This window comes from Watersipora subatra, chromosome 2, assembly GCF_963576615.1.
Source record: "Watersipora subatra chromosome 2, tzWatSuba1.1, whole genome shotgun sequence".
NCBI lineage: Eukaryota > Metazoa > Bryozoa > Gymnolaemata > Cheilostomatida > Watersiporidae > Watersipora > Watersipora subatra.
In genome coordinates this window covers 73,167,936-73,195,424 of record NC_088709.1, presented here as the reverse complement: position 1 = coordinate 73,195,424, position 27,489 = coordinate 73,167,936, and the positions used below count along the sequence as shown (strand labels likewise).

Sequence of the window (27,489 nt, the reverse complement as noted above, 5' to 3'; positions counted from 1 at the left end):
TTATACACTTTTATAGTTGTTTAAGTTTTTTCTTAATTTATTTGAACTGCACAAAAAATAGTTTTCATGATATGAAACTCAAATCTCAAAGTGATTTAAGAATGTATTAAAACTTTTGCAGCTGTTATATAACATACTAAACAATTTCCAATGCAGTTTAAAACTTGCTAAATACCTTCCGCAAAATTATTAGTTTTAATTTGTTTGTAACTATTTAATTAAAAAAATTTAAATCCTACTGACAAGAGTTGATATAGAGTAGTTATGAGTTTAAAGAATTTAGGTTTTATTGTCTATAGCTAATATATAACGTAAAAAATGTATGCAGTGCTTTCAACAGGTTTGTTGCTTACCTCAATTTACTTAAAAAAAGTTTAAAACTAACTATGGGTTGTCTCTATGTGCCAGAACAATACTTGTTAAAATATAAATATTTTACATCTTTTTATAACTAGCGTTCAGCAGAACATTTGACTTGAGCAAAACAAATCAAGGCATTCCATAATAGCTAGTAAGAAAAGATCAGAATATATGTTTTTAGTTAAAGTCTAAAGGATGGGCAGTGTTTTCTGAAGGTGAGTTAGCTCGGACAGTGAGTATTATATCAAATGATACTGTGGATGAGATCAAAGTTGGATTTGGAAGTGATGACTTCACTGGTGAAGTTACAAATATTCAGATGTACACAACAGTCATAGATTCTAAGTAAGTCTGCTCTGCGTTTAAAACAGCCTTCATTCACTAAATTCTGTAAGGTGTTTTGTAAAAGTGAAAGCTGTATTCAAAAGGTAAAATTGGTGGAAATGCTGCCTTTTTTAAAGGAAATGTTTCTGATATTTACTTAATTCTTTTTATATTATGCATGTGTGTATTTGGTAACTAAAATCTATTTCATTTCGTAAAATCAAGTTTCACAAAATTTTGAACTTGTTCTTTCGGATATAGCTGTTAATAGTTATCTATCTTGAATTTTAGTCAAGTATACTCTCTGTATTCTGGAGAACCACTCGCCAAGTACCAGATTCTACCCGAATGTGAATGCCCTCCTGAATACTTTGACACCTTTGGCCTTGTTTCAAATTCTTTTGAAGCAGACACATGTACGGATGGTTTAGATAATGTTGTTCTGACACATCTAAAACGTTACACAAATTATGCTGGCAAATGGGAAATTTTTGGAAAGAGAGGCTGGTTATCTGAATTTGCAGATGAAGTAAAAATATTTATAAAATTTCCTCAGCCGATGTTGGTGAGTAATTTTAAAGTTATTGTATATCCTTACAAGCCTTGCAACTAAACAATTTATGATGTAGAAAACTTATGGATCTTTTAAAAGAGAACAGTTCCTGCAATGTGCCACTGACAATGAACATAGTTCTACTAATATTTAAAATTTTAGAAAAGATAGGGGTTTTTTAATCCATATCACTAAAATAGTACAATTAAGTTGTGGCTCAAATGCCTTGTTGACTGAATTTTTTCCAAACAAGTCAAGCCGATATCACAATAAAAACGACCATCTAAGTTTTTTCGAATGGCTTTTTTATAGATGATAAATAGTCTTTCTAAATAAACCTTTGGTCACTTAATAACTTTTTCAAAATCAAATAATCTGTCAATGGTACGGGGATCATATCAAAGAACTATATGCAGTAAAAGGTATGGCTCCATGAAATTTAAATAGTATAATTTGTGGTGTACACACTAGTTTCACCTTATAACCTAAATGAACACAAATTTGTTTTATGTACATTAAGAAAGTAATATACATATAATATACAGAATCACAACTCTAGCCATGTGTTCCGCACAAAAAAAGACAGTAAAAAGTTCACTGCGCACTGTAGTGTTATTGTAGGCTACTTAACTACTTTGATTTGTTTATTGAAACTATGATGCAACATATACATGTACACTATACTAGTATATATTATGAAGCAAACACTTAATATTATCACATGTAAGTCATTTGAACTATATTTGTTTATAGACATATGCTATTGCCGGAAGATTCTTGGCTGATTTTCAATACAAACTTCCTTCAGCGATAGAAGTAGAAATTGTTGGACCTGATTCTGATACTAGAGCTCAAGTATTCATATCAACTAACTGCTATGGAGACTATGGTTTACCAGCAACTCCGTTCAGTTTTGAAATGGCTTTGCCAAAGCTACCATTACGGAAAAAGAGAAGTGTCGACCAACCCTTGCCACCAAAGTGTTATAACTTAGAAGACTATCTTTTTTTATCCAGATCGTAAGTATCATTTTTGTTGTCTGACTGTATATACAACTGAATTTACTTTTTATATATGACTAAGTTTTAGAGTAATATGACTAATAAAACAAATTGACACTCATGATTGAACTTTGCCCAGTTAAAGCTTTATTAGGAGATTTTATTTAAAAAATAGTGGTTGGATTCGTGGGATGGCTAGATACAGATACCTTTTGAGACCTCCGATGCTGAAAGCGAAATGACTGAAGTAAACCATTATATGTACCTTTTTGTTTTAACATCTCGCATGTGTTTACTGGGCTAATGAAATGACATGACAAAACTATTTGTTATTAAAAATAAACCAAATAGTTATAAACCCTTATTTACTTAGCCTGCCTATTTGCAGTATCTACTCTACATTACCATCAATTATGACAATTCCGATACTTGCGGTCGGAGAAGAAAATTATCGACTAAGTGATTCCCTGGTTGGTGATGTCAGAGTCAGGATGATTGGTCACCTGTGGATGTATGGAGCACATGAGGACTGGTACCAACTCAGCTATTTCACTTTGTACACCAGGTAGATTTACCAAAATAAAAAATTACCCTACGAGGCAATTGACTCATAAAGGTTGATAACAGGCTGAGGTGAAAGTCTCTTTCTAGAATTAAAAGTCTATTAAGTAAACATTACTCCTCGTCTGCCATTGTTGTCATAACCAATGTTTATTTAACTAAAAACCTCAACCAGAAGAATGCTGGTTTTAAATTGTAAAATATATTCAAGGTTCTATATAACAACCTAAACTAAAATATAGGGAACCACCTATCAAACACTTTCTACGCTGAAACATATTTAACGATTAAATGTTACAAACATCTATCTGCCAATTCTAGACCTCACTGCGGTGGACACAATTTTACTATTGTGGGTGAACCAAACAACATGAGAGAATATTATAGCTTCCACAAACCTGGAGCTAAAGCTTACACCTGCCATTGTCCTGAAGGTATAACAGGAGACATGTGTGAGTCTTGTGAAGAGATAGCAGGTGTCTACAGGTACTTTAAAAGCCCGCACGCTTGTGCTAATTGTGATTGTTCTGATCTATCTCGAGATGCTAACAAGAGATGTGAAATTGACACTGGACAGTGTGACTGTGGTCCAAATGTGAACCAAGAACTGGCAGGAAGACAATGTGTAAGTTGTATACTTCACTTTTAATTAAGCTTGTGAAACATTTATGACACAATGTATTACTGATATATTTTAGTTGCTAACAATATGAAAACAGTAGCCAACCAAAACAAATTTTTTGTTTAGTTTTAGCATAGCTAATATAATTGCTGAGCTATTCTGATTTTGTACATATTTTCCAGACTCTATTGGGGTCGTACAAAGTAATTTTACTCTTAATGGATTTTTTGTAGCACTGGTATGTTGAAGATGTCTTCCCTTTGTCTGGTCCGAGTAGTGGAGGAACAAACATAACAGCACGAGTTGGGTACTTGAACCAACACGGCATAGAGTTGGCTGTTATATTAGATGGTGCTGCAATAAATTACACTATAATGGAAAAGTAAATATTGAAACTTTGTTGGGAAGTGTGCTTTTCCAAAAACTTTTTGATTAACAATTTGCTTTGTAAAAAGCTCAGTTGAACTTATCTATTTGTCTTTAAATGGGTCACAAAAGATCCAGATTACTATCTGTTATCAGGGCTTTTCTTGATATGCATTCAATACCCATAGAGTATAGAAGTTGATTTATAGCTTATTTTGATAAAACTTTAGTAACTAAAATCCAGAAATAATTTTGAATTTGTGTGCATTGATAGCTAACTTGAAGTATTGTCTAGTTATGTAAGCCTAACATAAGGCAACTTGACAAGCAACATAGAACTTCATCTGACTAACATAAACTGGTATAGACTAATGTAAACATTCAACGTTGAATATAACAGCTAGCTGATTCTGCTAATGGTAAATTACAAAAAGAAGTACTACACGGTTTGGTAAATTTAAAAACAAAGCTATTGTGTGATTTATGACTTTAACTTTTAGAGTGATTCTGATTTTAGTTACGAAGAAATCACATTTACTATTCCGAAAGCTCACAGTGAGAATTCGACAGTCAATCTGATCTTCAAAGCTATGACCACCCTAGATATTGGCATGCATATAAAACTATTTTTGTTTGATTACCTGCCAAATCCAATTATCCAAAATATTACACCTCGGGCTACCATACTCAGGTAAGCAGATACTTAAAATATACTGTCTCAATTAGCCACCATAAACAAAACGTACTGATCTTTCTAAATATTATTTTTCTTTATGATGTTTAAAAAGAAATTGATACTTATCTATACTTATTTTATGAAATTTAGAAAATACAACACATCTCAACATATGCTGAGCTGTTTTTAAAACCGTATTTAATTATCATTAAATTAGTAGAACTGTATGTGTTTAGTTTTTTGTGTTGATTCTCCATAGTGTATCTCTACCTATATATAAAAATTGGTGTTTGTCTTTTTGTTTGTAAACCCTGTGGCCAGCTATAGCGATAAAAAATTAGCAATGAAAAGTTTACACAGCAGAGGATTTGACCTCGAAACCTCCAGATTTAAACTATTAACTCATTTTAATAAATAAATAATGAAAGCAACTAAACTTAGCAATTAAAAATAGTGAAGATAGTCATTACATTGGTTAAGGTACTCATGCTTAAAGCTCTTGGAGTTAGTAACTAACACTTTCGCTCATTAAGTGAAACATCACGATTTTTAAGCAGGCTCAAAATGTAGGTGTTGTTTTAGTAAATGTTTTAGTAAAAAGCTAGCATTTTAGATAACTTGCTCAAAATCATTTGGTATTTTTTCGTTACCCATGCAACGCCAGGTTTTAGGCAATTAGTTATTATAAAACTCAACACATGCCATTATTTCACTTGTTCTGTACAACTGCTTCTGCTTTAGAAATAACAGTATTTATGCTAGTATAGTGATGATGGATTAGGAATAATTATAGTAGATGCAAACCAATGCAATTTGAATTTTAATCAGACCAGAGTAGCATATACTGCGTATCTATTGTAGAGGGGGGATATCTCAGACGGTCAAAGGCCATCACTTTGATACAGTCTCAAGTCATCAAATGTTGGTTTACTTGAAAGAATTTAATGGCACAAAAACAACAATAACAACGGTAAGTTTGAGCAACACCAGTACCAAGGAGTCAATCAGAAGTTTTCGACGTCAATTGCTCATATCAGCATTTCCCATCACAGAGTGTATCTTACTAAAACTACTTACATGTAATCACTGTGTAAAATTGAAAGTTTCCTTATTTTGAGTTAAAAAGAAAATAGGGAAAGAGCAATAAACCAAATTATTTGATGTTTTGACTAAGCATACTAAACCACTATTTGTTATTTTCAGGATTGCACATTGGTGTCTGAAGGAGAAATGCTTTGTCCCACTCCAGATCTTACACTACAAGTTGAACAACTACTCAATAAAACAAGTGCAGGTAATTATTATTCTTTTTGTATAAAAGGAAAATTAATACAACAACTTGATGAAACTTGTAGGAAAATAACAACATTTCTTTAATATTATGGTATAATTCAAGATTTAATGTAGGGGTAACATCAAATGCTGCTGGCAACTTACAGTACTATGTATAACAGCTAGCTTAACTGGTAGTTACATGTCCTTATAAAGGTTTTATAATAATAAGGTATTACAATAATAAGCGTCATTTCTCATTGACCTGTCTTACTGCCAATGAAAAAAGGTGTCAGGTTTTCAAAAGTGATGAAGACATGATTCTATGGCTGAAATGAATTTATCTTTCATTTAACCATTTTAAACAATCTACAAACACATGATAACCTTGCAGTTTTTAGCAATATATTATATAGGCAGGTAGCAAAAGATCTGTTAATCTGGTGACAAGCAGTTTACTCTGATCTGATCAGTCTTGGAATTTTTAGCGTTTTTTTGATAATTTTAGTAAACTCAACATGGCAACTAAAAATTAGAAGATTTATTGAGGACTAGCTGTACTACCTAGCATTACTCGGGTAATAAAACAGTATAAAATGCAACATATAACGTACAACATATAACAACGTTTGCCATTCTAGAAATCAAACTACATATTATGAGAATTGTGTTTTGTGTTGTTGAAATAATTTAAGAGAAAACAAAAACAACTGTAAAGGTTTCAAATTTTTGTCAATCAACTGTAACTTTCAAACTTTATATTATCCTTCGTTTTTTTGTGACGCCATTCCGTGAATGCGGGATTGTGAATTATCGCGGTCTGCCATCTTTATAGACAACTTGTACCGTTGAAAACGCAACGCTTCTGCAATTAATTTGAAAGTTAAGAATGCCAGCAATTTGCGGCATCTTCGGTTGCTCCAACCACAGCAACAGAGAAAGTCATCTTCAATACTGTATGGTGCCAAAAGTTATTCCGCATCAAAAAAAAGAAACAAAGAAATTATCGGAAGATCGAAGACACCTTTGGAAGGCAGCAATCGGTCGAAAAGATATCACCTCAGGTGATAGATGGGCTAGAACAGGCGTTTGTTCAACACACTTTGTCGGAGGTAGGTACTTAGTTTATTTTATAGCAGGAAGCAGTTTTATCTCTTAGACATTTATTTGTATTTGTACGTTTAATATACTAATGTGTTATCCATCGCTGTGTGTGTATATATACAGTTAACGTATCATCTGTATGCAGTTCATTTTTGCTGTTATAGGTAAAAATAAATATTTACATGACAGAAGCTATCTGTCATGGCGACCAGTGATTGCTTTAGGGCACACAGATACTATGCCAGAACCATCACATGCAAGGCATCGTCGTAGCAAACAACGGGTAGGCAAAAGAAAAGAAGCGGATGCCACATCATCGCTGTTGGCTCTCAAGAACCCTTGCTTTGCGGATGAAAACCTTGTCCATGAACATGACAATGCAACGAGTTCACATGCCTCACATCTATAAGACAATCTAGAAGCACCTGCAGAATTGGTAACTACAACATGGGAAAGAGGAACACAAACTGACAGTTGCGTATCCACTACTGAGGCAGCTACTCCAACAGATCTGACATTAGTGTTTTTTGAAAAAATTGAAAATGACAATAAGGCTCGTCTATTAGAGGGTGACGCCTGCAAGAAGCATAAATTTTCAAAAAAAGGCTTTATAGTATTTCCACATTTGAAAAAAATTATAAAATGGTAGTTTATTATACAGGACTGCCTGATTTGGAGACTGTGAAAGTCGTATTTGATTAAATTAAAACCCAATTCAGTAATTTGTCAAAATGTCTTTCAAAGAAAAATCAATTAGTGGTATGCTTGATTAAGCTCAGATTAAATTATTGTTTTCAAGATATAGCGTATCAACTTGATTTATCACTATTGACTGTTCAAAAATGCTTTCATTCCGTACTCAATCTTCTGTATGTCAGACTAAGTTTTTTGTGAAATGACCCGAAAAAGAATTTTTGGGAGTATCAATGCCGATGTCATTCAGAAAATATTTTGCTAAGAAAGTCGCTGTAATTTTAGATTGTTCCGAGTTGAAAATTGAAAAACCGAATGCCCCACTCAGCGGTCTATACATATTCCAATTATAAACATTATCACTCAGTAAAATAGTTGATTGGTCTTGCTCTACAGGGGGCCATAACTTTTATTTCTACTGGTTGGGGTAGGCGCACATCGGATAAACATATAACTGAAAAATCCGGAATCTTTGGAAAGTCTTTTGCCAGGCGACAGAGTCGCCAGTATTGATGATTGACAGTATTTGCCAGTAGTGGTGGTTGACAGAGGATTTACAATAGAAGAGATTGTAAGCTTTTATTAAGCTGAATTAGCCATTCCGGCTTTTACTAAATGCAAATCCCAGCTACATCCTATGGATGTAGAGGCAACCCGTAAAATTGTGAATGTTCGCATTCAGGTCGAACGAGTGATCAGTCATGAATGCTGAAAACTTGGCATTATAGATGGAACAATACTAGTAGACTTCCCAAAGCTTAGAGATGGAGAAATTGTTCCCACTCTTGATCAAACTGTATATGTCTGCTGTTTCCTCTTTCCTCACCAACCTGTGTCCATCAGTGGTCCTCTTTGATTAGTAGACAATTATTATAATTAAGAAACTTGTTACAAAATATGTATGTTTCAATTAGTTTAACTATCTATTTTTTCTTACATTTTGGGATATCTTGCATATTGACCCATAAAGATGTACATAATATTTGCAGTTAGATGAGACACTAACACAATTCTTAGTTCATTGTTTTAGTTTTTGCTCTGCTATGAATTTTATTGCTCATTTGCCTTCCATAAAAGTTGCATTCATAATTGAGCTAGCAAATTAAATCAGGTTCATATTAGATTATATACAAATTTTAAAATTCGATTTTTAAATTAGTTGCATTACCAATTATAGTAACAAATTGAGTCCAATTTAAATTATACCTTAAATTAAAAACAATTTCATTTTTGAAATGAATGCATTGAGCAGCAATTAAAATGAATTATGCATAAAATTGTTAGGTAATAATGCAAGGATCAGAGTTATTGCACCCTACATCGCAAGGAAATAAGACACTCATGGTCTAACTGATATTGTATTGTGAAATAATTATAGTAGATTGAGGAAGATTTTATTTTGCATTGGTACAATTGCTACAAAATCATTTCTTTCCTTTGCCAGGGGCTTTTTCTTATGCAAACATGCCATATGAAATCAAACAATATTAATGTTGCCATTATTACAAGCTATCATTCAACGGCCATCATCTATGCCGCCACAAATACAATATGTAGGCAATTTTTTGGGCGGTTATGCTATGGAAAAAAACACACCAACTCGGGCATAATTACATTCCAATGAAATTCGTGTCTCTTATGACAGATGACAGACAACAGTTCTTTATTCTGATGAAATCGTTCCATACGAGTGCCAAACGGGCTCTATACAAAAAAATCGCAATACGGACGGTCTGTCAATAACAATTGGTCTGCACATGATAATAATATGCAGGTTCCCATTTTAATTTTTCATTTACCAAATATGGCATAGCACTATCACTGCTAAATTTCATGCTGTTGGGGCTTTTAGTTTCTAGTACTTCAGAACTGCAACACGAGCAGCTGGTGAGGCCATCTGGAGTTGCTCCAAATTCAGGAGAGTCCGGGTTTAATATCAGGCCACTTTTCAGAGTTTTAAAACCCTGATGTTTACTCTGTACTAACCTCAGACAATTTTTCTTGGCTAGCGGCTCCGTCGTTTTTCCCACACCGTGGCTGCACTGCTGACCTGCAATGGCTGACAGATTGATTTGTACACAGATTTTGACGGTGTCTTTGTGCTTGTATGTACAACTTAATATGTATTGGAAGCAGTAATGCGGCCAACTCTGTATTTCATCCAATTCTTAGACTTGGACTGGTCACAAGTCTCTGCCTTTACAAGTGTGGCTTGCAATGAAATGATGCTGATGTCTAAGCTGTCTGCATGTGTCAACACATTGTCAAAAATAGCACCTATGAGATCTGTATTATGTATAGTTTTCAGGTGAATGGGTCAGTTTCCTGTAACAGTCTTGGACTGCTAGTAATCAGCATATTATTCAGCGATAGTGAAAACTGCGGCCCTTTTTTCATTTCGGTGCAGGCGCTGATATGCACTTTGCATTTCCTGTTTTGTTGAAGAAAGGAAGTTTGATATGTAGGGACTACTTGTTGAAACTTTGCTAGTTTTTCGTTTCTTTGATGCTGACTGAAAATTGATGTCTCTTATTTGTTTGTGCGGATGCTGCAACTAAAATTAAAATTAAGAATTAACACAAGAAATATAAAGCAGTAACCAATTACTCTTTGTATTTCTGTTATATTCCATTAGCAAGTTATTTCTTTTACATTAGTTATTTATGACTAAATTTTGCCATTTCGCCTTTAATATTTGTAAACATGACCAAAATATTGTGGAAAATCCTATATAAAAAGTCCAATTATTTTATATTTCCAAAATTCTTCATTTCACGGTGTACCTGAGTTAATGACAGCAACAACCGGTATGCTGGCACATCTGTGATGGATGCCTCTTGTCTAATTTTTGTCCATGTTTTAGCCGCAAACAATAAAGTGGCTATATGAGTACAGGCTTCCCCCAATCCAGCCATGCAGGTGCAGTGACCACTCCTTATGCCCTCTTTGCTGCTAACAATAACCCAGATTTCCAAAGATTTTTCGCGGATACGCATTGAATGATAGGCCTAAAGCATCAAAATGAATCAACTATAACTTGATATTTAAATTCAACCTTAAACTTGAAAAATAATTTACCAATATGAGTGCCTGAACATACGTATAAATATATGCACATACCTACACACACATATCAGTATGCGAAGCTCCTTTAAAAGAATACATTAGTTTCAAACAAGAACACTCTTTAGCAAATTTATAGTAACTTTTATAATGCATTTTTATAAGTACTTTTATAATGCATCATATCTTCATTTCATGGCCAAAAGGTTTTCCATATTAATTATAAATCATGCTTGCTCCGAAACTTGTATAAATGAGCAAACGTAGGACATTTTTTGTGTGAAATCCTTTGTTCGCTGACCTCACTTATTAGCGTTACATAAAATATAATAATTACTAGTCTACGCTGCAAGTGATAACTCATTATTCTAACACATTTTCAGGTCTAGTAAAATCCGTTTACTTTTATTACTATTTTAACACGTCGACAATTTTTCATACCTTTGCTTTCAGAAGGTGAAATGAGTTGAATTCTTTGAGTAGGATTTCCTTGATCCACCCGTCCTGAAAAAGATGTATATGCTTCCAGAGACTTGTAACTTCCTAGTTCATTTGTCATATAATAACACTTCCTAAATATTAAAACTCCACTAAATCAATGGTGGTTATATGAGGGCAGGATTCCTTGCCATTGTTTAAGTCTTTCTTCGCAATGGAATACAGATCTAATTTACTTATGTCACTGGTTTTTTCATCATAGCGATACTGAACACTAGCTTTCAGAGAATCCCAATATAAACTCGACATGATACCAGAAATATTATTCAAACTTGAACAAGATTAAGCAAAGTGAATGAGAAAGTTGCTAGCTAGTCCACAAATATGGCGGCGTTTTTGCGATCGAGCGCATATGCACATTAATCAATGACGTAAAAAAACGAAGGATAAAGAAAATGTTTTGTGCGGGTCAAATCAATTAAACAAAAAAAAACAATTACAAAAAGGTTTAGAGGTGAATGTGAAATAATTAGCAAGTAATAGCTAAATTAAATCGGTTTAGCAACAGTTACAATAAAATATGACTCGGAATGATACAATTAATACAAGTTGAGAAAACAAAATAAAAAATCCTGGATATGTTGTATCAATAGTTACAATTCTTTTGTAGAAGTGTGTGTGTATCAAAAGGGTTACTGTTCCACCAGAAGCTATCTATCAAAACGTTGAATACAACAATACTGGTACAAATGTAAAAACGAGATAACATACTGTCTTTGTCTGACCGAATGGAGAGAGAACTTCAAGGCACTACCTGTAATTGTCTGCATAACAAAAATTTGCTTGGACCTCAGATATAGTATTTGAACCGTATGAAAAGTATTTCTTAACAGGGGCATCGTAACGCGTGAGCGCAATGTTAAAATAATTCGCGTGTGCATTTGCTATGGAGTATTGATAGCGGCTTCACCATTACGTCGTGTATGGCTCAGTAGAGTGTCTGGTTCTAAACTTGCAATAGCGATCTCCGTGAGTTCAAATCTGCCTGATTGTTAATTCTTTATCCTAAGTTTTTAATAGCTATAGCTGAAACTACACATATATCCACACACATACACACAAACTTTAAGAGATACATCTATAACGCATTTAGATTCGGGCTTTAAACTACTTTTATGTTATTGGTATAATCATAGAGTTATGTTATAACTATACTCATTGAACCATTTTGTGACTCATAAAGCTATGTTATCACTATAGTCATAGAACTATGTTATTACTATAATCATAGAACTATGCTCTCATTGCACTCAAAGAGCCAGCTTAGTTTCAATTCATATAACTGTCACTGATAGACAGATCTGAAATATGTCTGTATCACTAAATTATAAAGTTTTCTGTTAACACTAGTGAGAGGTAAATATGCAAAATAGGTTATTTATGATTGAAGGATAGACACTTATGAAGGCCAAATATTTTACATCTCTTGTCCAGGTTTTCATCAACTTTCAATACCTAGAATATCATTTGAGCAAATTATATCTACTATTGATCTTATCCTTACATTCTATATGGCATTTTTTGCTATTTATCTAGCGTTTATTTTAGAAATTGATGAGTATCAACTTAATGAATACAACATAAGTTTTGCTCTTGGCTTGATATTTGGTCAATTCGAGTTCTATGAAGAGTTGGAAAACAATACAGATTCTTATCTAAGAAGTCTGGCTCAGCTTTATGTTTATGAAGATCCATATATATACACATTCATGGATGAGTATAGCCAATCATATCAGGTGAGATAAAAGAAGTTGTAAACACATCATAGAAATTCAATTTAGTGCATGATATATGAGCTGTATAGTTCTACAGCATATATTTCTGCATATATATTGACTTTTACACATAGTGGGTGGTTAAGAGCATGTTAGGATACATACATCAAAACTTCCTATGATAGACCAAGTGTTGCTTCTATTGTCTATATATGTCTATAAAATTGCTCTATAAGTACTTTTTTCTAGGCTGAATCTGTTTTAGTGGTTTTGGCGCTGAGTAACATATTACCGGTATGAATGAGCATGTAAAGTAGTTACAACTCATTTTTAAGGCCTTTCATCAAAACTCTTTTTTTCAGATATATAAATACTTCAAGTTGATTAAGTTTTATCAAGTTAGATTGACCGCAGCAAAATATACTGATGACCTGTAATAGCTGTGCTAGTTTTCTAATTTTTACAGCAACCAATGTAGCCTTCGGAACCTCTCGCTAAAAATTTAATTATGTTGTTTTCAGAGAATGTGCAGTGAGAAGTGTAAGTTGCATCTTGATTCCACTTAAATTAAAACTGTATTTACATATATTTATGAAAATGCCTTTTAGATTTTTTAAAGCACATCAATTATATCAGTTTTTATCACATATTTCAGTATTTCAGAGTCTTGGCTCTCCAATGAGCTGAAATTCAATACACAAAGAATAATAGAACTATAAAAACAGGGTTTCAAAAGTATATCCTTAATAAAACAGATCTCTTTCGCTGCCATTGAGGCTGCGCTTTTTTGTGACAATTGGTGCTCTTAAACCTAGAGAATAATAAACTAGGATTTTAGATAATCAACAATGTCCAGGGATTGTGCTAACGCCCGACCAATAAAAACACATGTTCTGGGTTAATAGATTTTTGGTGATTGCTAGAGTTTGCTTTTTTCATCTTTAGTTGTAGTAGTATTATTATCTGAAAAATTAGTAACACTTTCCATGTTGCTTTCTAAATATGATTATGCTTCAATAAATATACTGCCGTCGATAAAGGTAATGAAATCCCATCAATTAAACTGTGACTTGCAATGGCCTGGGCTTAGAACTATATGTAAATTGCACTATTGCGAGGTCACGCAATGTTTGAAATTAATTAGCCTCAGCTGTGCCATCAACATCACAATAAAAAGAGAGGGCTAGCGCATAATATCATCGGAAAAACACAGTATGGTGCTAGGAATCTGAACTGTTTATCATAGAAATAATCTGTACGTGAAGAGCTAATGGCATTGATTTCTTTGTGATCTTGATTGGTTCTCTGGAGTAGTGCTACCTTCGCCTGCCACTAGCATCGTTAGCGTAGTTGATAAATATTAGCGGTAAAAAATAAAATAAGTGGTAAGAGCACACAACACCAAATATGAAAACTGTGTCGTCATAATTTGCGAGCCTATACCATTGAACATTTTTGTGGTAGAGCTTTGGATAAATTTTATAAATACCAAGCGATGTTTGTGCAAAAACTTTAAGATATTAGTTATCACCTCCCGAATATCATAGATTTTATTTTAACAGGAAGTAAACTCAGATGAGCTTGTGATATTGTTTGGAGAAAACTTGGATAAAGGAGCCGCGCAAAAGGACTACATTATAGAAGTTGGACAAAGTTATTGTAATTTAACAGGTTTCAGCACCCACCAATTAGTTTGTCGTCTTCCTTCGAAAGAACCAGCTGTTTTAGAAGGAAACACAATACAGGTCAAAAAAAAAGATATACCTCATGTTAAGGTCAGCATACTACAAGTTATGTAAATAAAATCTTAAAGCGTTCCTACTCTTGAAAGATATTTCAAGTGTATAAACTTATAAAAGAAAACTTACTTTTCTCCTTCAGTCAAGTAAAGGTGTATTAAAAAGTGAAAGCAAAATTAAATCATAAGACCAGTTTCAAAAGATAGGTTAAATTTTGAGCTAGATTTACCGACTTATTTTTGCACAAATACAATAATCTCTATCAATTCTATTGTGAGATATGTCAGCTACTCCTCAATAAAGTGTTGAATATTTAAATTACTGAAACTAATATGTAATAAATACAGTACATCTTACACAAAACTTTTCCTCCCGTCATTCATTGAGATTATGTACATTAATATTCTATACAAAGTTTGATTTTATATAAAAGATGACAAAGTTATTTTTTGGTTTTCCAAAAAAAAAGATTAAGGTTTTTATTGAAATAAAAAAACTACATGGTCAGCAAACAGTTACTGCATTCACCGTCAATAAAATATTCCAACATGACATTAAGATGATAAATTCTTTAGTAATTACTGACATCTAACCAAAAATAGGCTTACTTCCAAAATTAATGCTAAAGAGGTTAAATACATGTATTTCAGCTATTAGACTAACAATTATAGTAGTTTACAATTTTTTATTACTGACCATTCATAGTTTTTTCTACCATTCCTACTGTTACAGGTGACCGTAGGAAATGTGAAGACTAATGTTGGATACCTCTATTATTTAAACCGAATCTGGTATGACAATGATCCCTTCCGACAAAGTATGATTGGGTTGATCACTACAGGTGTCTTGGCAGGCATAACTGTCACTATATTTTGTGTTGTAAAGACTTGCCATCAGAAAAAAAAATTGGCAGCTTTGACTACGAAAACAGATGATTCATCAGCACTTGACACAGAAAGATCAGGTATTTGACTGAAAATACTTTTGATAAGCTGTTGTTTATTGAGAGCTAGTAAAATTTGTTTAAGGCTAGCAGGCTAGTTATGCATCAATTTAAATATATCTAAATGCATAAGACAAATAGTGCAGGTGTTAGAGGCATATCTTGGTGATTCTGAGGCCTTTGGTTCAATTTCCTCGCGCCGCTTCTTGTGATTCCTGGACAAGGCTCTACTTTTATGGTGCCTAAAGATTACTAAAAAAACTCAATTTCTAGTCGAACGTTGTCCTGTCAAGCACAATTTATTCTGCTTGCAGTTGAATTGGTATACAAAGCAATTAATGAACTAGTGTTGATAACACAAACTTTATGAAGTGCTAACTTATGGGTAAACATAAGAACAGGAGCCATGTCAGAAGGATGCTACAAGTGTGCTCTGCTCTGAACTGTTGAACATGTCGTTGCACAGTGACATGATGAAGATGTGTACATTGATCTTGACAGCTTCGACTCAAGTACAAAAAACTTTAGAAACCGGAATATTAATAAACTATCACTACTACATTTTATAACTGCAGGATATCACTGCAGCGAGTCAGCTAAACCATACCCAAGAATTTGGTCGACAATAATAACTGGGCACTGATATGCATCCAGATGGAACCTCTTTCTAAGATTAATGCATGCACGAATTTACAGTATGACAACCTTTACCCAAGAGAAAAATCGGTATTAAGCAATCACTGGTCAGGCATCCGTTTATATTTAATTTTGAGACTTGAAAATAATATCAAGAGCTCACAGACAAGTTAGCAGACTCGATGAAAAATCAGACCACAGTTTTGACTATCCAATTAAAGAAGCCACAAAAAAAGCTCTGTAATCTGCCAAATGGCAGTTAAGAGCACTATTGGCATATTTGGAGTTGTACACCAAATAAGGGGATAACAAGATTCTGCTCACCCATAATCTATCAGAACTGTATTCCCGGGCCTTATGCCATGTTCAAATGCACTTATTCTTGTGATACCAGTTGCAAAAGAGAGTCCTGCAACTCTGTCACATAATGGAACTAAGATCTAGATACTGATTTTTTGAATCTGGTAACACACACTTTTGCTATATACTAAATATAAAATATCATACAAGTATTATCTTGTAAAATGAGCAACAAGTGTTATCAGTCCTCATCTCAGCTCATGTAACTTCCAACTATTACAACACTGAAAAGTTTGACAAAAAGTTACGTAAAAGTAAAGGAATGTCAAAATGTTAGGTTGCTAAATGCCACTCATTAGTTATAAACAAGACTTATTATCAAAAATAACACATAAATGTTGTTTAAAAAGCTGACAACAGTTTGTTATGGTATTTACTGTTTTCTTGAATCAAGTAGCTTACAAACTACATTAGTGTGTTCGGCGTTTCTTCTTTTGTCAGGCAATGAAAGTGTTCGGCATTGGTTCCTGAAACGAAAACTTGATGAAAATGTTCAAACAGACTTGGATCGCTGCAAAATTCCCAATGAAAAGTTAAGCATTGGAAAACAGATTGGAAAAGGAAACTTTGGAATAGTTTACAAAGGTCAACTCGTTACACCATCAGGAAATCTCAAGACTGTTGCTGTCAAGACCTTGAAAGGTACTTATTTATATCTCATTAATTGATAAGATATTGAATTGAATACTGTTAGCAAAACTTTATGTTTCTTTAGGTAGACGAAAGTTGGGATTCGTACATGTTACCACACAGTACTTGTTATGTCTTTTATTATTTGTTTGTGTATGCAACCAAATTTAATTTTTTAGAATAGAGTCTTTTTTTAAATAATTGTCTGCTAAATTATATGCTTTGAACCTTAAAGAACATCACAATATGTAAATGATAACTACAATACAGATACCAGATAATATTTAGTACCTAAATACTGACAAAAACTGCCAAAAGTTAGAAAATATAATCATGTGGTTGCAGAGCTAGTCAATTTTTATGATCAGCAGTTTGTTGGTTATAAAACTGCTCTTGATAAGTTAGAGATGAGATGCTGCCATGTTAAACTACTCATCTATCATGCCTCACTGGTATCTGCTGGAAAACCAGTATGTCTGCTGGAAAATCAGTATGTCTGCTGGAAAACCTCAATGAAAACCCAATGTTGAAGGCTTGTTCATAAGCAACAGTGTGAGAACTTTGGAATATTTTAATTGTGTGCTTTTAAAGAGGTATTATTTTTCTTTATGGGTTGTCGGATTTATTGTGCAAACAAAGTACATAAACTTTGTTGCTTGCAGAGTATTTAGTGATTCAAATCTCTCAGCTTTTGTGTAGATGATCAAGAACTGAGCTTTAAGGATTTTGAAAGCTTCCTCATTGAAGGCACGATGATGATAGACTTCAAACACAAGAATGTTTTGTCAGTCATCGGTGTGATTTGTGAGGAAGGAGAAAGGCCGATGGTTGTACTTCCATATATGGAGAATGGCGATTTGTGTAGCTTGATCAAATGTGAGGACTTGGTTAGTTGATCACAGATAACTAACACCAACTATATAAAACACTTTTTTGTAGCTCTATTTGCAAAAACTGAATTTCCCTTTATAACATGTTTCCATCTAAATCAACTAGTGTATCTTATAAAGCTAAAATAAGACGTGAATATATAAGTAGAGTATCCTACTAAGTTTTGAAATAATATAACACTGCTTGTTTTATTTCATTAGGCCTACCAGGATTCAAATTTCTACTGTAGAAAAGTTGTCATGCTAGCAAAATAATAAGCAACACTTAATTAGGCTGGCTTTTAGTTTGAAAAAGGCATACTGAATGAAAAAAACCTCTTGGAGATTCTTAGTCAACAGCTTTTTAGTCACGCCTGTAGACTTTTCAGTAAAACTTTTTTTTAGAGTGAGCCAGTTAGATTTTACCAATTATTTGTGTTCCTAGCAACTTTCTTACTAGACTAGTCTATTAATATTGGTTCAACTGATATCCATAAATCACTGTCACTTGTTTGAGGAAGTCAATTAATTTTTATAGGAGTTGATGTTATTCGACATCCTTCACTTTGGCTTGCAAATAGCTAATGGTATGTCTTACTTGGCCAAAGAGAGATTTGTACACAGAGATCTGGCTACTAGAAATTGCATGTAAGTGCTTGCTTATTTTATACAATATTATATGTTTCTAGTTAGGGCTTCCTTTATAATATGTTTATCAATTCCAACATACATTAAATCATCGATGATCAGACTTTTTGTAGGCATGAGTTTTTTTTATTTTGCTGGTGATAGCAAAAATGATACACTGACGAGCTACATACATTACATTACTACATAGGTGATAATGACTGTAAGCACAAACTAACAACATTGAAGATTCTTCTTTGACATAAAGGCCTTGATATAAACTTGCCTTTTTCAAATCCGTACACAGTTTATTTACAACTAAATAATTGATGAGCATTAACTGTTTTAAGATTTTGAGAATCTGATGGCTTGGAACAAAATCTTTTTTGAAATACTACCAAAGTAGGATAACCTAACGTGAACAACGTTGAATGATTTCAAAACAAATGTCTTTTAAAAAGAGCAACTAACATGTTAACTAATTTAAGAGTTTGATTGTAAAGGCCCCTACAAAAAGCTGTTGAATTTTGCTGCCACAGTTGTTTATTATGGCATCAGGTTAAGCGAGAAATACATGTTTACACAATAAGCCTAACAGTGTTTGATTTTTCAGAAAAGGGCTTTCAGGCCTATATATGGGCCTGAAAGTCCCATCGGTTGGTATATATAGACCAACCGATTGGTTGGTCTATATAGGTTGGTATATATCGGTTGGTCTATAGACCAACCGATATATATTTATAAACCAGTGCGCTACAACTTTTAACTATGCAGACACCAATACTATAGATAAAAGATTTTAGGTTGACAAATCGATATTGTACACCATCATTGAACATAAAAACAGTTACACATCAAAAGTAGACGAATATCTCATTTCCTAGTTTAAAATCTAAGTTTAGTAATCTGTCTTGTTATAGTTCATCATGGCTTAGTTAATATAGAATATCATTGTATTCAAAAAAACTAGGCATTTCATTAAACAGCTATTGTTGAGCAATAAGATATATATATATACTCATGCTACAGACATATATATATATATATATATATATATATATATATATGTATACATATATATATATATAAATAATTATATACATATATATACTTGCTGCATTACCCGCCTACAGGAGCAGATTCACGGGCAGCATGAGGTTTATTGAGAGTTGTGTTTTATATGGTAAAACAACTCCAAATATGCGGTCTACTGAAATTGTTGTCCTGATCAGAGTATGTTTGCACATATGCATGTCGATGTTGGGGAGAACAATGGAAATCTGCAATGTGTTTTACAGCTAGATGCGTGTAAAATCTAGTAAATATTCTAGACTTATGTGTCTAGATTCATGCATTCGTTCACCCTCATCTATATTTGCAGTTGACGATTGCGCACTTCTGCCGCTGAGCCCCCGTCTCGGCTGGCAAGTCTTTACTCGCCGAGCAGTCGACAATTGCGCTTTTGCAGTTGCCTCGAAATCAATCGCCTCGCAATCAATCGACCTGCACCCGCCTCGCACTCAATCAGCCTGCGCGCCTCGCAATCAATCGCCTTGTACTCTCCTCGCAATTAATCACCTCGCACTCGCCTTGCAATCACCTCCCACTCGCCTTGCAATCAATCACCTTGCACTCACAACCAATCGTCTCAACCAATTGCCTCGCACTCGCAATCAATCGCCTAGCACTCAATCGCTTTGCAAACAATCGCATCGCACTCGTCAACTCATTCATCTGGAAAGCCGCGCCTGGAGACTCTCTCTGTACTCGGGGCGAAAAAGGTCTACCGCCCATCCCTGAGTAGCGCCATGGCCCCAAGCCTAGCTGTGCTACCCGGCGTTGCCTGGGTAGTAAAAGAAGACTGCACACAAAACTGATTTGTATTTAACATATAACAACATTTGCCATTCTAACTTTCAAACTACATATCATGAAAGAAGTGTTTTGTGTGGTTGAAATAAATTAAGAGAGAAAATAAAACAACTGTAAAGGATTTCAAACTTTTTCAAACAACTACAACTTTCAAACTTCTTATCATGAGGAAAAGGTTTTGTGCAGGACAACTGAATTAAAAATAAATAAAACAACTGTAAAGGTTTTCAAACCATTGTAAATTTAAAACTTCATAACTTTCAGCGACCTATATCTTTTGATAACGTATAGTGGAACCTCAGTTCTCGAACATAATCAGTTCCAGGAGTTCGAGATCCGAAACAATTTTTCCTATTAAAATAGCTATTGTTGAGCAATAAGATATATATATATACTCATGCTACAGACATATATATATATATATATATATATATATGTATATATAAATATATATATATATATAATGTAAATGTAAATTTTAATCCACTTCAAGGCGAGAAAACAACTTCGGTAAAGTATTTTTTCAACATTTCACACCATAAGCTGTACTTGTACGCGGGTAGTTAAAATGTCTTTGCACAGAAAATCTATTTGTATTTAACATATATAACAACATTTGTCATTCTAACATTCAAACTACATAGGTAACATGAGAAAACATGATAGGTAACCTAACATGAGAAAAGTGTTTTATGTAGTTGAAACAATTTAAGGGAAAATAAAAACAACTGTAAGGTTTATCGAACCTTGTCAAACAATTGTAACTTTCAAACTTCATATCATGAGGAAAAGGTTTTCTGGCAGTCTAGTGAATTAAAAAAAATAAAACAATTGTAAAGGGGATTAGATGAAAATTTCAAATAATTAGCAAATAATAGCAAAATTAAGTCGGTTTTGCAACAATTACAATAAATGATGATACGGTAATGATACAATAAATACAAACTGAGAAAACAAAATAAATTTGGTAAAAATGTTGAATTAATAATAACAATTCTTGCATATAAGTGTGTGGGCATAAGGAGGTTACTGTCCCATCAGAAACTATCCATCAATTCTTTGAATACGACGATATTAAAAAACATGACAGAATATCATAGTATTTTGTAGTTGAAATTTTATTAGAACAATGCCTGCTAAAAATGGTTGAAAAAAAATATTAATAATAACAATTGGAAACCAATCAAGTCAAAATAACAGTGATAGGAAAATGAATAATGTTTTAACTTTAAACACGATACTCAATTTATGTTAAAAGAATGCATGTTGAAATAATAACAACAATGAAACAAACTTTAAAAAACCTATATTACAAAAGTTATACAAACTTTATAAAACCTATTATTCAAAAGTCATAAGAAGTTTTAAAATGTAAGAGAATTTAAAATTATATATCTTCTATATATGTATATTTCTCGAAGTATGTAAATGTATGTAAATATAAGAGAGTGGAGAATAACTGATACTTGCAATCTTACACGATAAATCTTACAGTAATCTTACAAATGTTTGTTGTAAAATGTGAAACTAATTACGAAAAACCAATTGGTTAGGTTTAAAAGGAAAGATGTGTAAGCTAATACATCTTGCTGTACAACCCAGCATTACCCGGGTAATAAAAAAACTGAACAGAAAATTGATTTGTATTTAGCATATAAAAACATTTGCCATTCTACCTAAAATAAATGTAAAGGTTTTCAAACTTACTTATTTAATATAATAATATAAGTAATATAAATATAAATAATATACTGTCTCTGTAGTCATCGGGGCATTGGGCGCAATAACACCGGCACATAAAATGTGGCTCGCTCAAATACCAAAAGCAATCAACTTAGGTGACTTGCAGAAAAGTGCACTATTGGGAACAGCTAAGATCTTGAGGCGAGTGCTCAAATTTCCAGGTCTCTGGTAGGAGACCTGAGTTAGAGCAGAAACTACCACCCATATGGGTTAACCGGGGTGAGGAAACAGTTTACAATATGTACATATACATTTATATATACATATACATATACATATGTATATATATACATATATACATATATATATATATATATATATATATGTATATATATACATATATATACATATATATATACATACAAACATATATAAATATACAATATTTATGTATATATATATATACATAAATATATATATATATATACATATATATATATATATATATATATATGTCGATATATATGTATATATATATGTATATATATATGTTTATATGTATATAAATATTTTTATATGTATATATATATATATATATACTCATGCTACAGACAGTACTGTTTCGGCTATTGAAGCCTCATCAGTGCAGCTCAGAGCTTAGGCAAGGGACACAAATCCCATTACCCATGAGAGTTGACTTCCTGCCACGAAACAACTAAGTTGCCTCGCAGACTTTAAGAAAGTCAATGTGCTGGCACCAGAGTGCTCAAATCACAAAAGTGATGAGCTTTGCACAAAGGCTAATAGTGCCGCACCTCTCACAGAGTGCTCAACCAAACCGAAGTGAGGGAGCATATACTCATGCTACAGACAGTACTGTTTCGGCTATTGAAGCCTCATCAGTGCAGCTCAGAGCTTAGGCAAGGGACACAAATCCCATTACCCATGAGAGTTGACTTCCTGCCACGAAACAACTAAGTTGCCTCGCAGACTATATATATATATATATATATATATATATATATATATATATATATATATAAATCACACTAGAGACGATCCTAGATGCAGACTGTGCAAAGATGCACCCGAGACCATCCAACACATCATCAGTGGATGCAGGCAGCTAGCAGGGAACGCATACACTGAGCGGCATAATCATGTCGCAGGTATTGTGTATAGAAGTCTATGTGATGAGTATGGCCTTAATAAACCACAACACTGGTGGGAAGCTCTTGGTAAGGTGAATGAAAATGACCGCGCTAAAATCCTCTGGGACTTCTACATCCAAACTGACAAGCATGTCCTAGCAAACCAACCAGATATAGTGGTGGTAGACAAGGAGAACAAGAGGGCTACTATAATATATATAGCAGAACCCAATGACTACAATATAGCCAGCAAAGAAAAAGAAAAGGTAGAGAAATATCTCCCTCTTGGAGAAGAAATTGAAAAATGCTGGAATGTAAGAACAACTATAATCCCAGTAGTCATTGGGGCACTGGGCGCAATAACACCGGCCCATAAAATGTGGCTTGCCCAAATACCAACAACAATCAACTCAGGTGACTTGCAGAAAAGTGCACTATTGGGAACAGCTAAGATCTTGAGGCGAGTGCTCAAACTCCCTGGTCTCTGGTAGGAGACCCGAGTTAGAGCAGAATTTACCACCAATACGGGGTATCCGGGGTGAGTAAACAATTTTTAAATGTACATGTTAAAAACTGTTTCCTCAACACGGTTTACTCGTATGGGTGGTAGTTTCTGCTCTAACTCAGGTCTCCTACCAGAGACCTGGGAATTTGAGCACTCGCCTCAAGATCTTAACTGTTCCCAATAGTGCACTTTTCTTCAACTCACCTAAGTTGATTGCTGTTGGTATTTGGGCAAGCCACAAATTATGCGCCAGTGTTATTGCGCCCAGTGCCCCAATGACTACTGGGATTACAGTTGTTCTTACATCTCAGCAATTTTAAATCTCTTCTCCAAGAGGGAGATATTTTTCTACCTTTTCTTTTTTTGCTAGCTATGTTGTAGTCATTGGGTACTGCTATATCTATTATAGTAACTCCTTTGTTCTCCTTGTCCACCACCACTCTATCTGGTTGGTTTGCTAGGACATGCTGGTCAGTCCGGATGTAGAAGTCCCAAAGGATCTTAATGCCGCCATTTTCATTGACCTTACCAGGAGCTTCCCACCAGTGTTGTGGTTAATTACGGTCATACTCATCACATAGACTTCTATACACAACACCTGCGACATGATTATGCCGCTCAGTGTATGCGTTCCCTGCTAGCTGCCTGCATCCACTGATGATGTGTTGGATGGTCTCGGGTGCATCTTTGCACAGTCTGCATCTAGGATCGTCTCTAGTGTGATAGATTTTTGTTTAGAGATGCCTTGCTGAGAGCACTTGCTCTTGGGATGCCATGAGTAGTGCCATGAGACTACATATGTATTGGCCATTAGGTTTCCTTTGTTCAGCCACATATATGTCTGGTGAAGATCGCCGACGTTAGATAATTGTTGGTGGTAAGCACCATGAAGAGGTTTCATGTGCCAGTCAATTTCCTCATCATCACGGCAAAACTCCATTGTAAGAGCAGCCAGTTGAAATTCAGCTAGCAACTTATCTGAAATGGCCATAGAAGCTGCACAGGCTTTAATGCTTTGTTCTTCCTCTTTCACTGTCTGCTTCACACCTTTGAGACCCCTACCACCATCTTTCCTATTGAGATACAATCTAGTAGTATCAGATTTTGGATAGAGTCCTCCATGCATGGTAAGCAGTTTACGAGTTGCTATATCTGCTTCCTTGATGGCTTCTTCAGTCCACTTTATTATGTTTGCTAGATATCTTATTACTGGTAGTACCTAGGTATTTATTGCCATGAGTTAATTCTTGGCGTTGGGCTGGCTCCGTAGAACCTGCCGAAAGCGTTTCTTGTATTCGGTAATGGTTTGTGACGTGCCTCGGCTTCATGGTTGATGTTGCTTTGCATTATCCCTAAGTACGTACCCTTATTTTATATGTTTGATGTTACCATTTGGCATTCTTAGGCCATTTGTGAACATAGAATGGTCTTTCTTAAAAATTAGTCTTCCACATTTCTCAATACCGAAGGTCATTCCAGTGTCTTTGCTGTATACCTGAGTGAGGTGTTTCAGCGAATCAATATTCCTTTCTTTGTTAGTGTACAGCTTTATGTCATCCATGTAGAAGAGGTGGTTTATCTTGGTGCCACTCTTAAACTGGTACCCATATTGAGCCTTCTCCAGCATATTGCTGAAATGGTTTAGGCATATACAGAAGAGAAGCGGTGATAAAGAGTCACCTTGATAGATGCCTCACCTAATTTTTAAAATTGCCAGTTTTTACCATTAGCCTCCAGTTTCGTCTTCCATTTGGTCATTGACATATTGATGAACGCCACAAGAGCATGGTGAACATTGTCCATACTGAGGCACTCAAGTACTCAACTCTGGAGAATTGAGTTATAGGCCTTTTTGTAGTCAATTCAAGTCTTGGGAAGATTGGTATGCCTTCTTCTGCTGTGTCGACAGATTGTCCGATCCACCAGTAACTGATGTTTGGCTTCTCTGGTGTTGCACCCAATTCCTTTCTGAGCACTGGTCATATAGTGCTCAGAAAGGAATTGGGAAACTCATGTGCTCTTCTAGTTTGTCCGCAACTATTCCCGAAAGCAGTTTCAAGGTAGTGGGCAAGCACAATATTGGTTGATAGTTTTTGGGAATCGGCCCCTGCTTTGGATCTTTTATCAGAAGTACAGTTCGTCCTTTGGTCAGCCATTCTGGATAGTTGCTTTTTTCTATTAGGCATTCCATCTGTTTAGCCATTCTAGTGTGAAGTGATATCAGTTTCTTCAACCAGAAGGCTTGAATCATGTTATGGACAGGTGCTGCCCAGTTCTTTATTCGCTGAACTCTGCACTTGATGTCCACTTCGCTGATGGTGAGTCCTTGCTGAGCAAAAGTGTGTTGGTGGCTCTCTTTAAGCATTTTCAGCCAATTTTCAGTAGTGTTATGAGTAGTCTCTTCCTCCCAGATGTCTTTCCAGAACATTGAAGTGCTGGTTTGGATAAGATTTGACCTTTGCCTTTGCAGTTTACCTTTGAACTGTGAATACACTCTAGATAGATTATCGATGAACAGTTTGTTCATTCTCTTGTTATCCCGCTTTTTGGTGTACAACTTCAGTCGTACCGAAAGTGCTACAAGCTGCTGTTTGGCAGATTCTAGAGCTTCTATTGTGGCTTCCATTTTTGGAAGCTCCAAACTGTGGTTAGATCTCTCACTGAGCCTACTAACTTTCTTGCACAAGTCCTTGATCTTATTTTGTAGCCTCAGCTGCCAAGATGGAATGGCTTGAAGCCTCGTTGACTGTGGCTTAATACATATCTCCTCAAAGACGCCGGTTGCCGTACTGTAGATTAGGGCTTTAGTCTCACTGATCGATCCAGTTGAGATCAACTCCAGTGCCCAGTTAATGTCTCCAAACAGCTTTTTAGGTATGGCCTTGCTAACTCTCCGTAGTGTTACCCTGCTTCCATAATAATTAACAGCTGGCATCTTGTTGATGATATTGTCCGCAAGCTCTTTCACCCTTGGGTCAAAGTCAAAGTGTATGTCTTTTTTAACTCGTGAGTCAACACAAGATTGTGTATGGGTGGCTGTGTGTGTTGATATGCACTCTTCATTGGTCGAGGTTACTTGGGTGAACGGTTACCTAATTTCATATACCTCAGGTTCCGATATGAGGTGCTGCTTGATTATATTAATTCTCTGGGCTACAAGTTGCTTAGCGGTTAGTGGCAATTCAGAATTTTTATCCACAGTTGACGCATCCTTCCCATGTAGCCCTACTTTTGAGGTTCACTCATAAAGTAGCACAGCATGAGGTCCGTGTTATCATTTCCAGTTTATTTCAACGTAATTTTTCAACGCTTATTACATAATACCAGATTTTACAAGATATAATTATGTAAATGAGAAGAATTAGGAGAGATGTGCTAATTTAAGTGGCTAAAACTTTGATAAAATAGGCAGAGAACTAAATAAACATTTGGTATTGCTTTATTAAGTTTGTTGATGGTTGAATGTATGTGAGGAAACCGGGCAAACAAAGCATTAAAAATCTGTAATGCCTTTCTACTGTAATTTATAGATACCAATGTTACAGACAACTGTAGGCAACAAGCATTAAAACAGATTAACTATAAGACTAATACTTTAATCTGATAAAGCTTGATACTGTACTAATAACGATGACACAACTGCTTTGCATAGAGTTTGCCAAGTGG

The 27,489-nt window shown here is 34.5% G+C and overlaps 1 protein-coding gene across 2 annotated transcripts in view; it reads left to right on the top strand.

Moving 5' to 3' along the window:
- LOC137386961 (hepatocyte growth factor receptor-like) overlaps positions 1–27,489 on the top strand; it is a 77,891-nt gene that overhangs the window by 40,856 nt on the left and 9,546 nt on the right. For both annotated transcript variants that reach the window (XR_010977856.1, XM_068073210.1), the window contains exons 2-16: positions 542–705; positions 976–1,249; positions 1,991–2,256; positions 2,627–2,803; positions 3,121–3,424; positions 3,655–3,803; positions 4,305–4,478; positions 5,325–5,433; positions 5,667–5,757; positions 12,642–12,829; positions 14,371–14,583; positions 15,280–15,511; positions 16,928–17,128; positions 17,816–18,003; positions 18,524–18,633. Coding sequence is in view for 1 of the 2 variants with exons in the window: in XM_068073210.1 (XP_067929311.1) it covers positions 680–705; positions 976–1,249; positions 1,991–2,256; positions 2,627–2,803; positions 3,121–3,424; positions 3,655–3,803; positions 4,305–4,478; positions 5,325–5,433; positions 5,667–5,757; positions 12,642–12,829; positions 14,371–14,583; positions 15,280–15,511; positions 16,928–17,128; positions 17,816–18,003; positions 18,524–18,633 (2,702 nt within the window). In the remaining variant the exon portion in view is untranslated. The remainder of the gene's footprint in view (positions 1–541; positions 706–975; positions 1,250–1,990; positions 2,257–2,626; positions 2,804–3,120; positions 3,425–3,654; positions 3,804–4,304; positions 4,479–5,324; positions 5,434–5,666; positions 5,758–12,641; positions 12,830–14,370; positions 14,584–15,279; positions 15,512–16,927; positions 17,129–17,815; positions 18,004–18,523; positions 18,634–27,489) is intronic.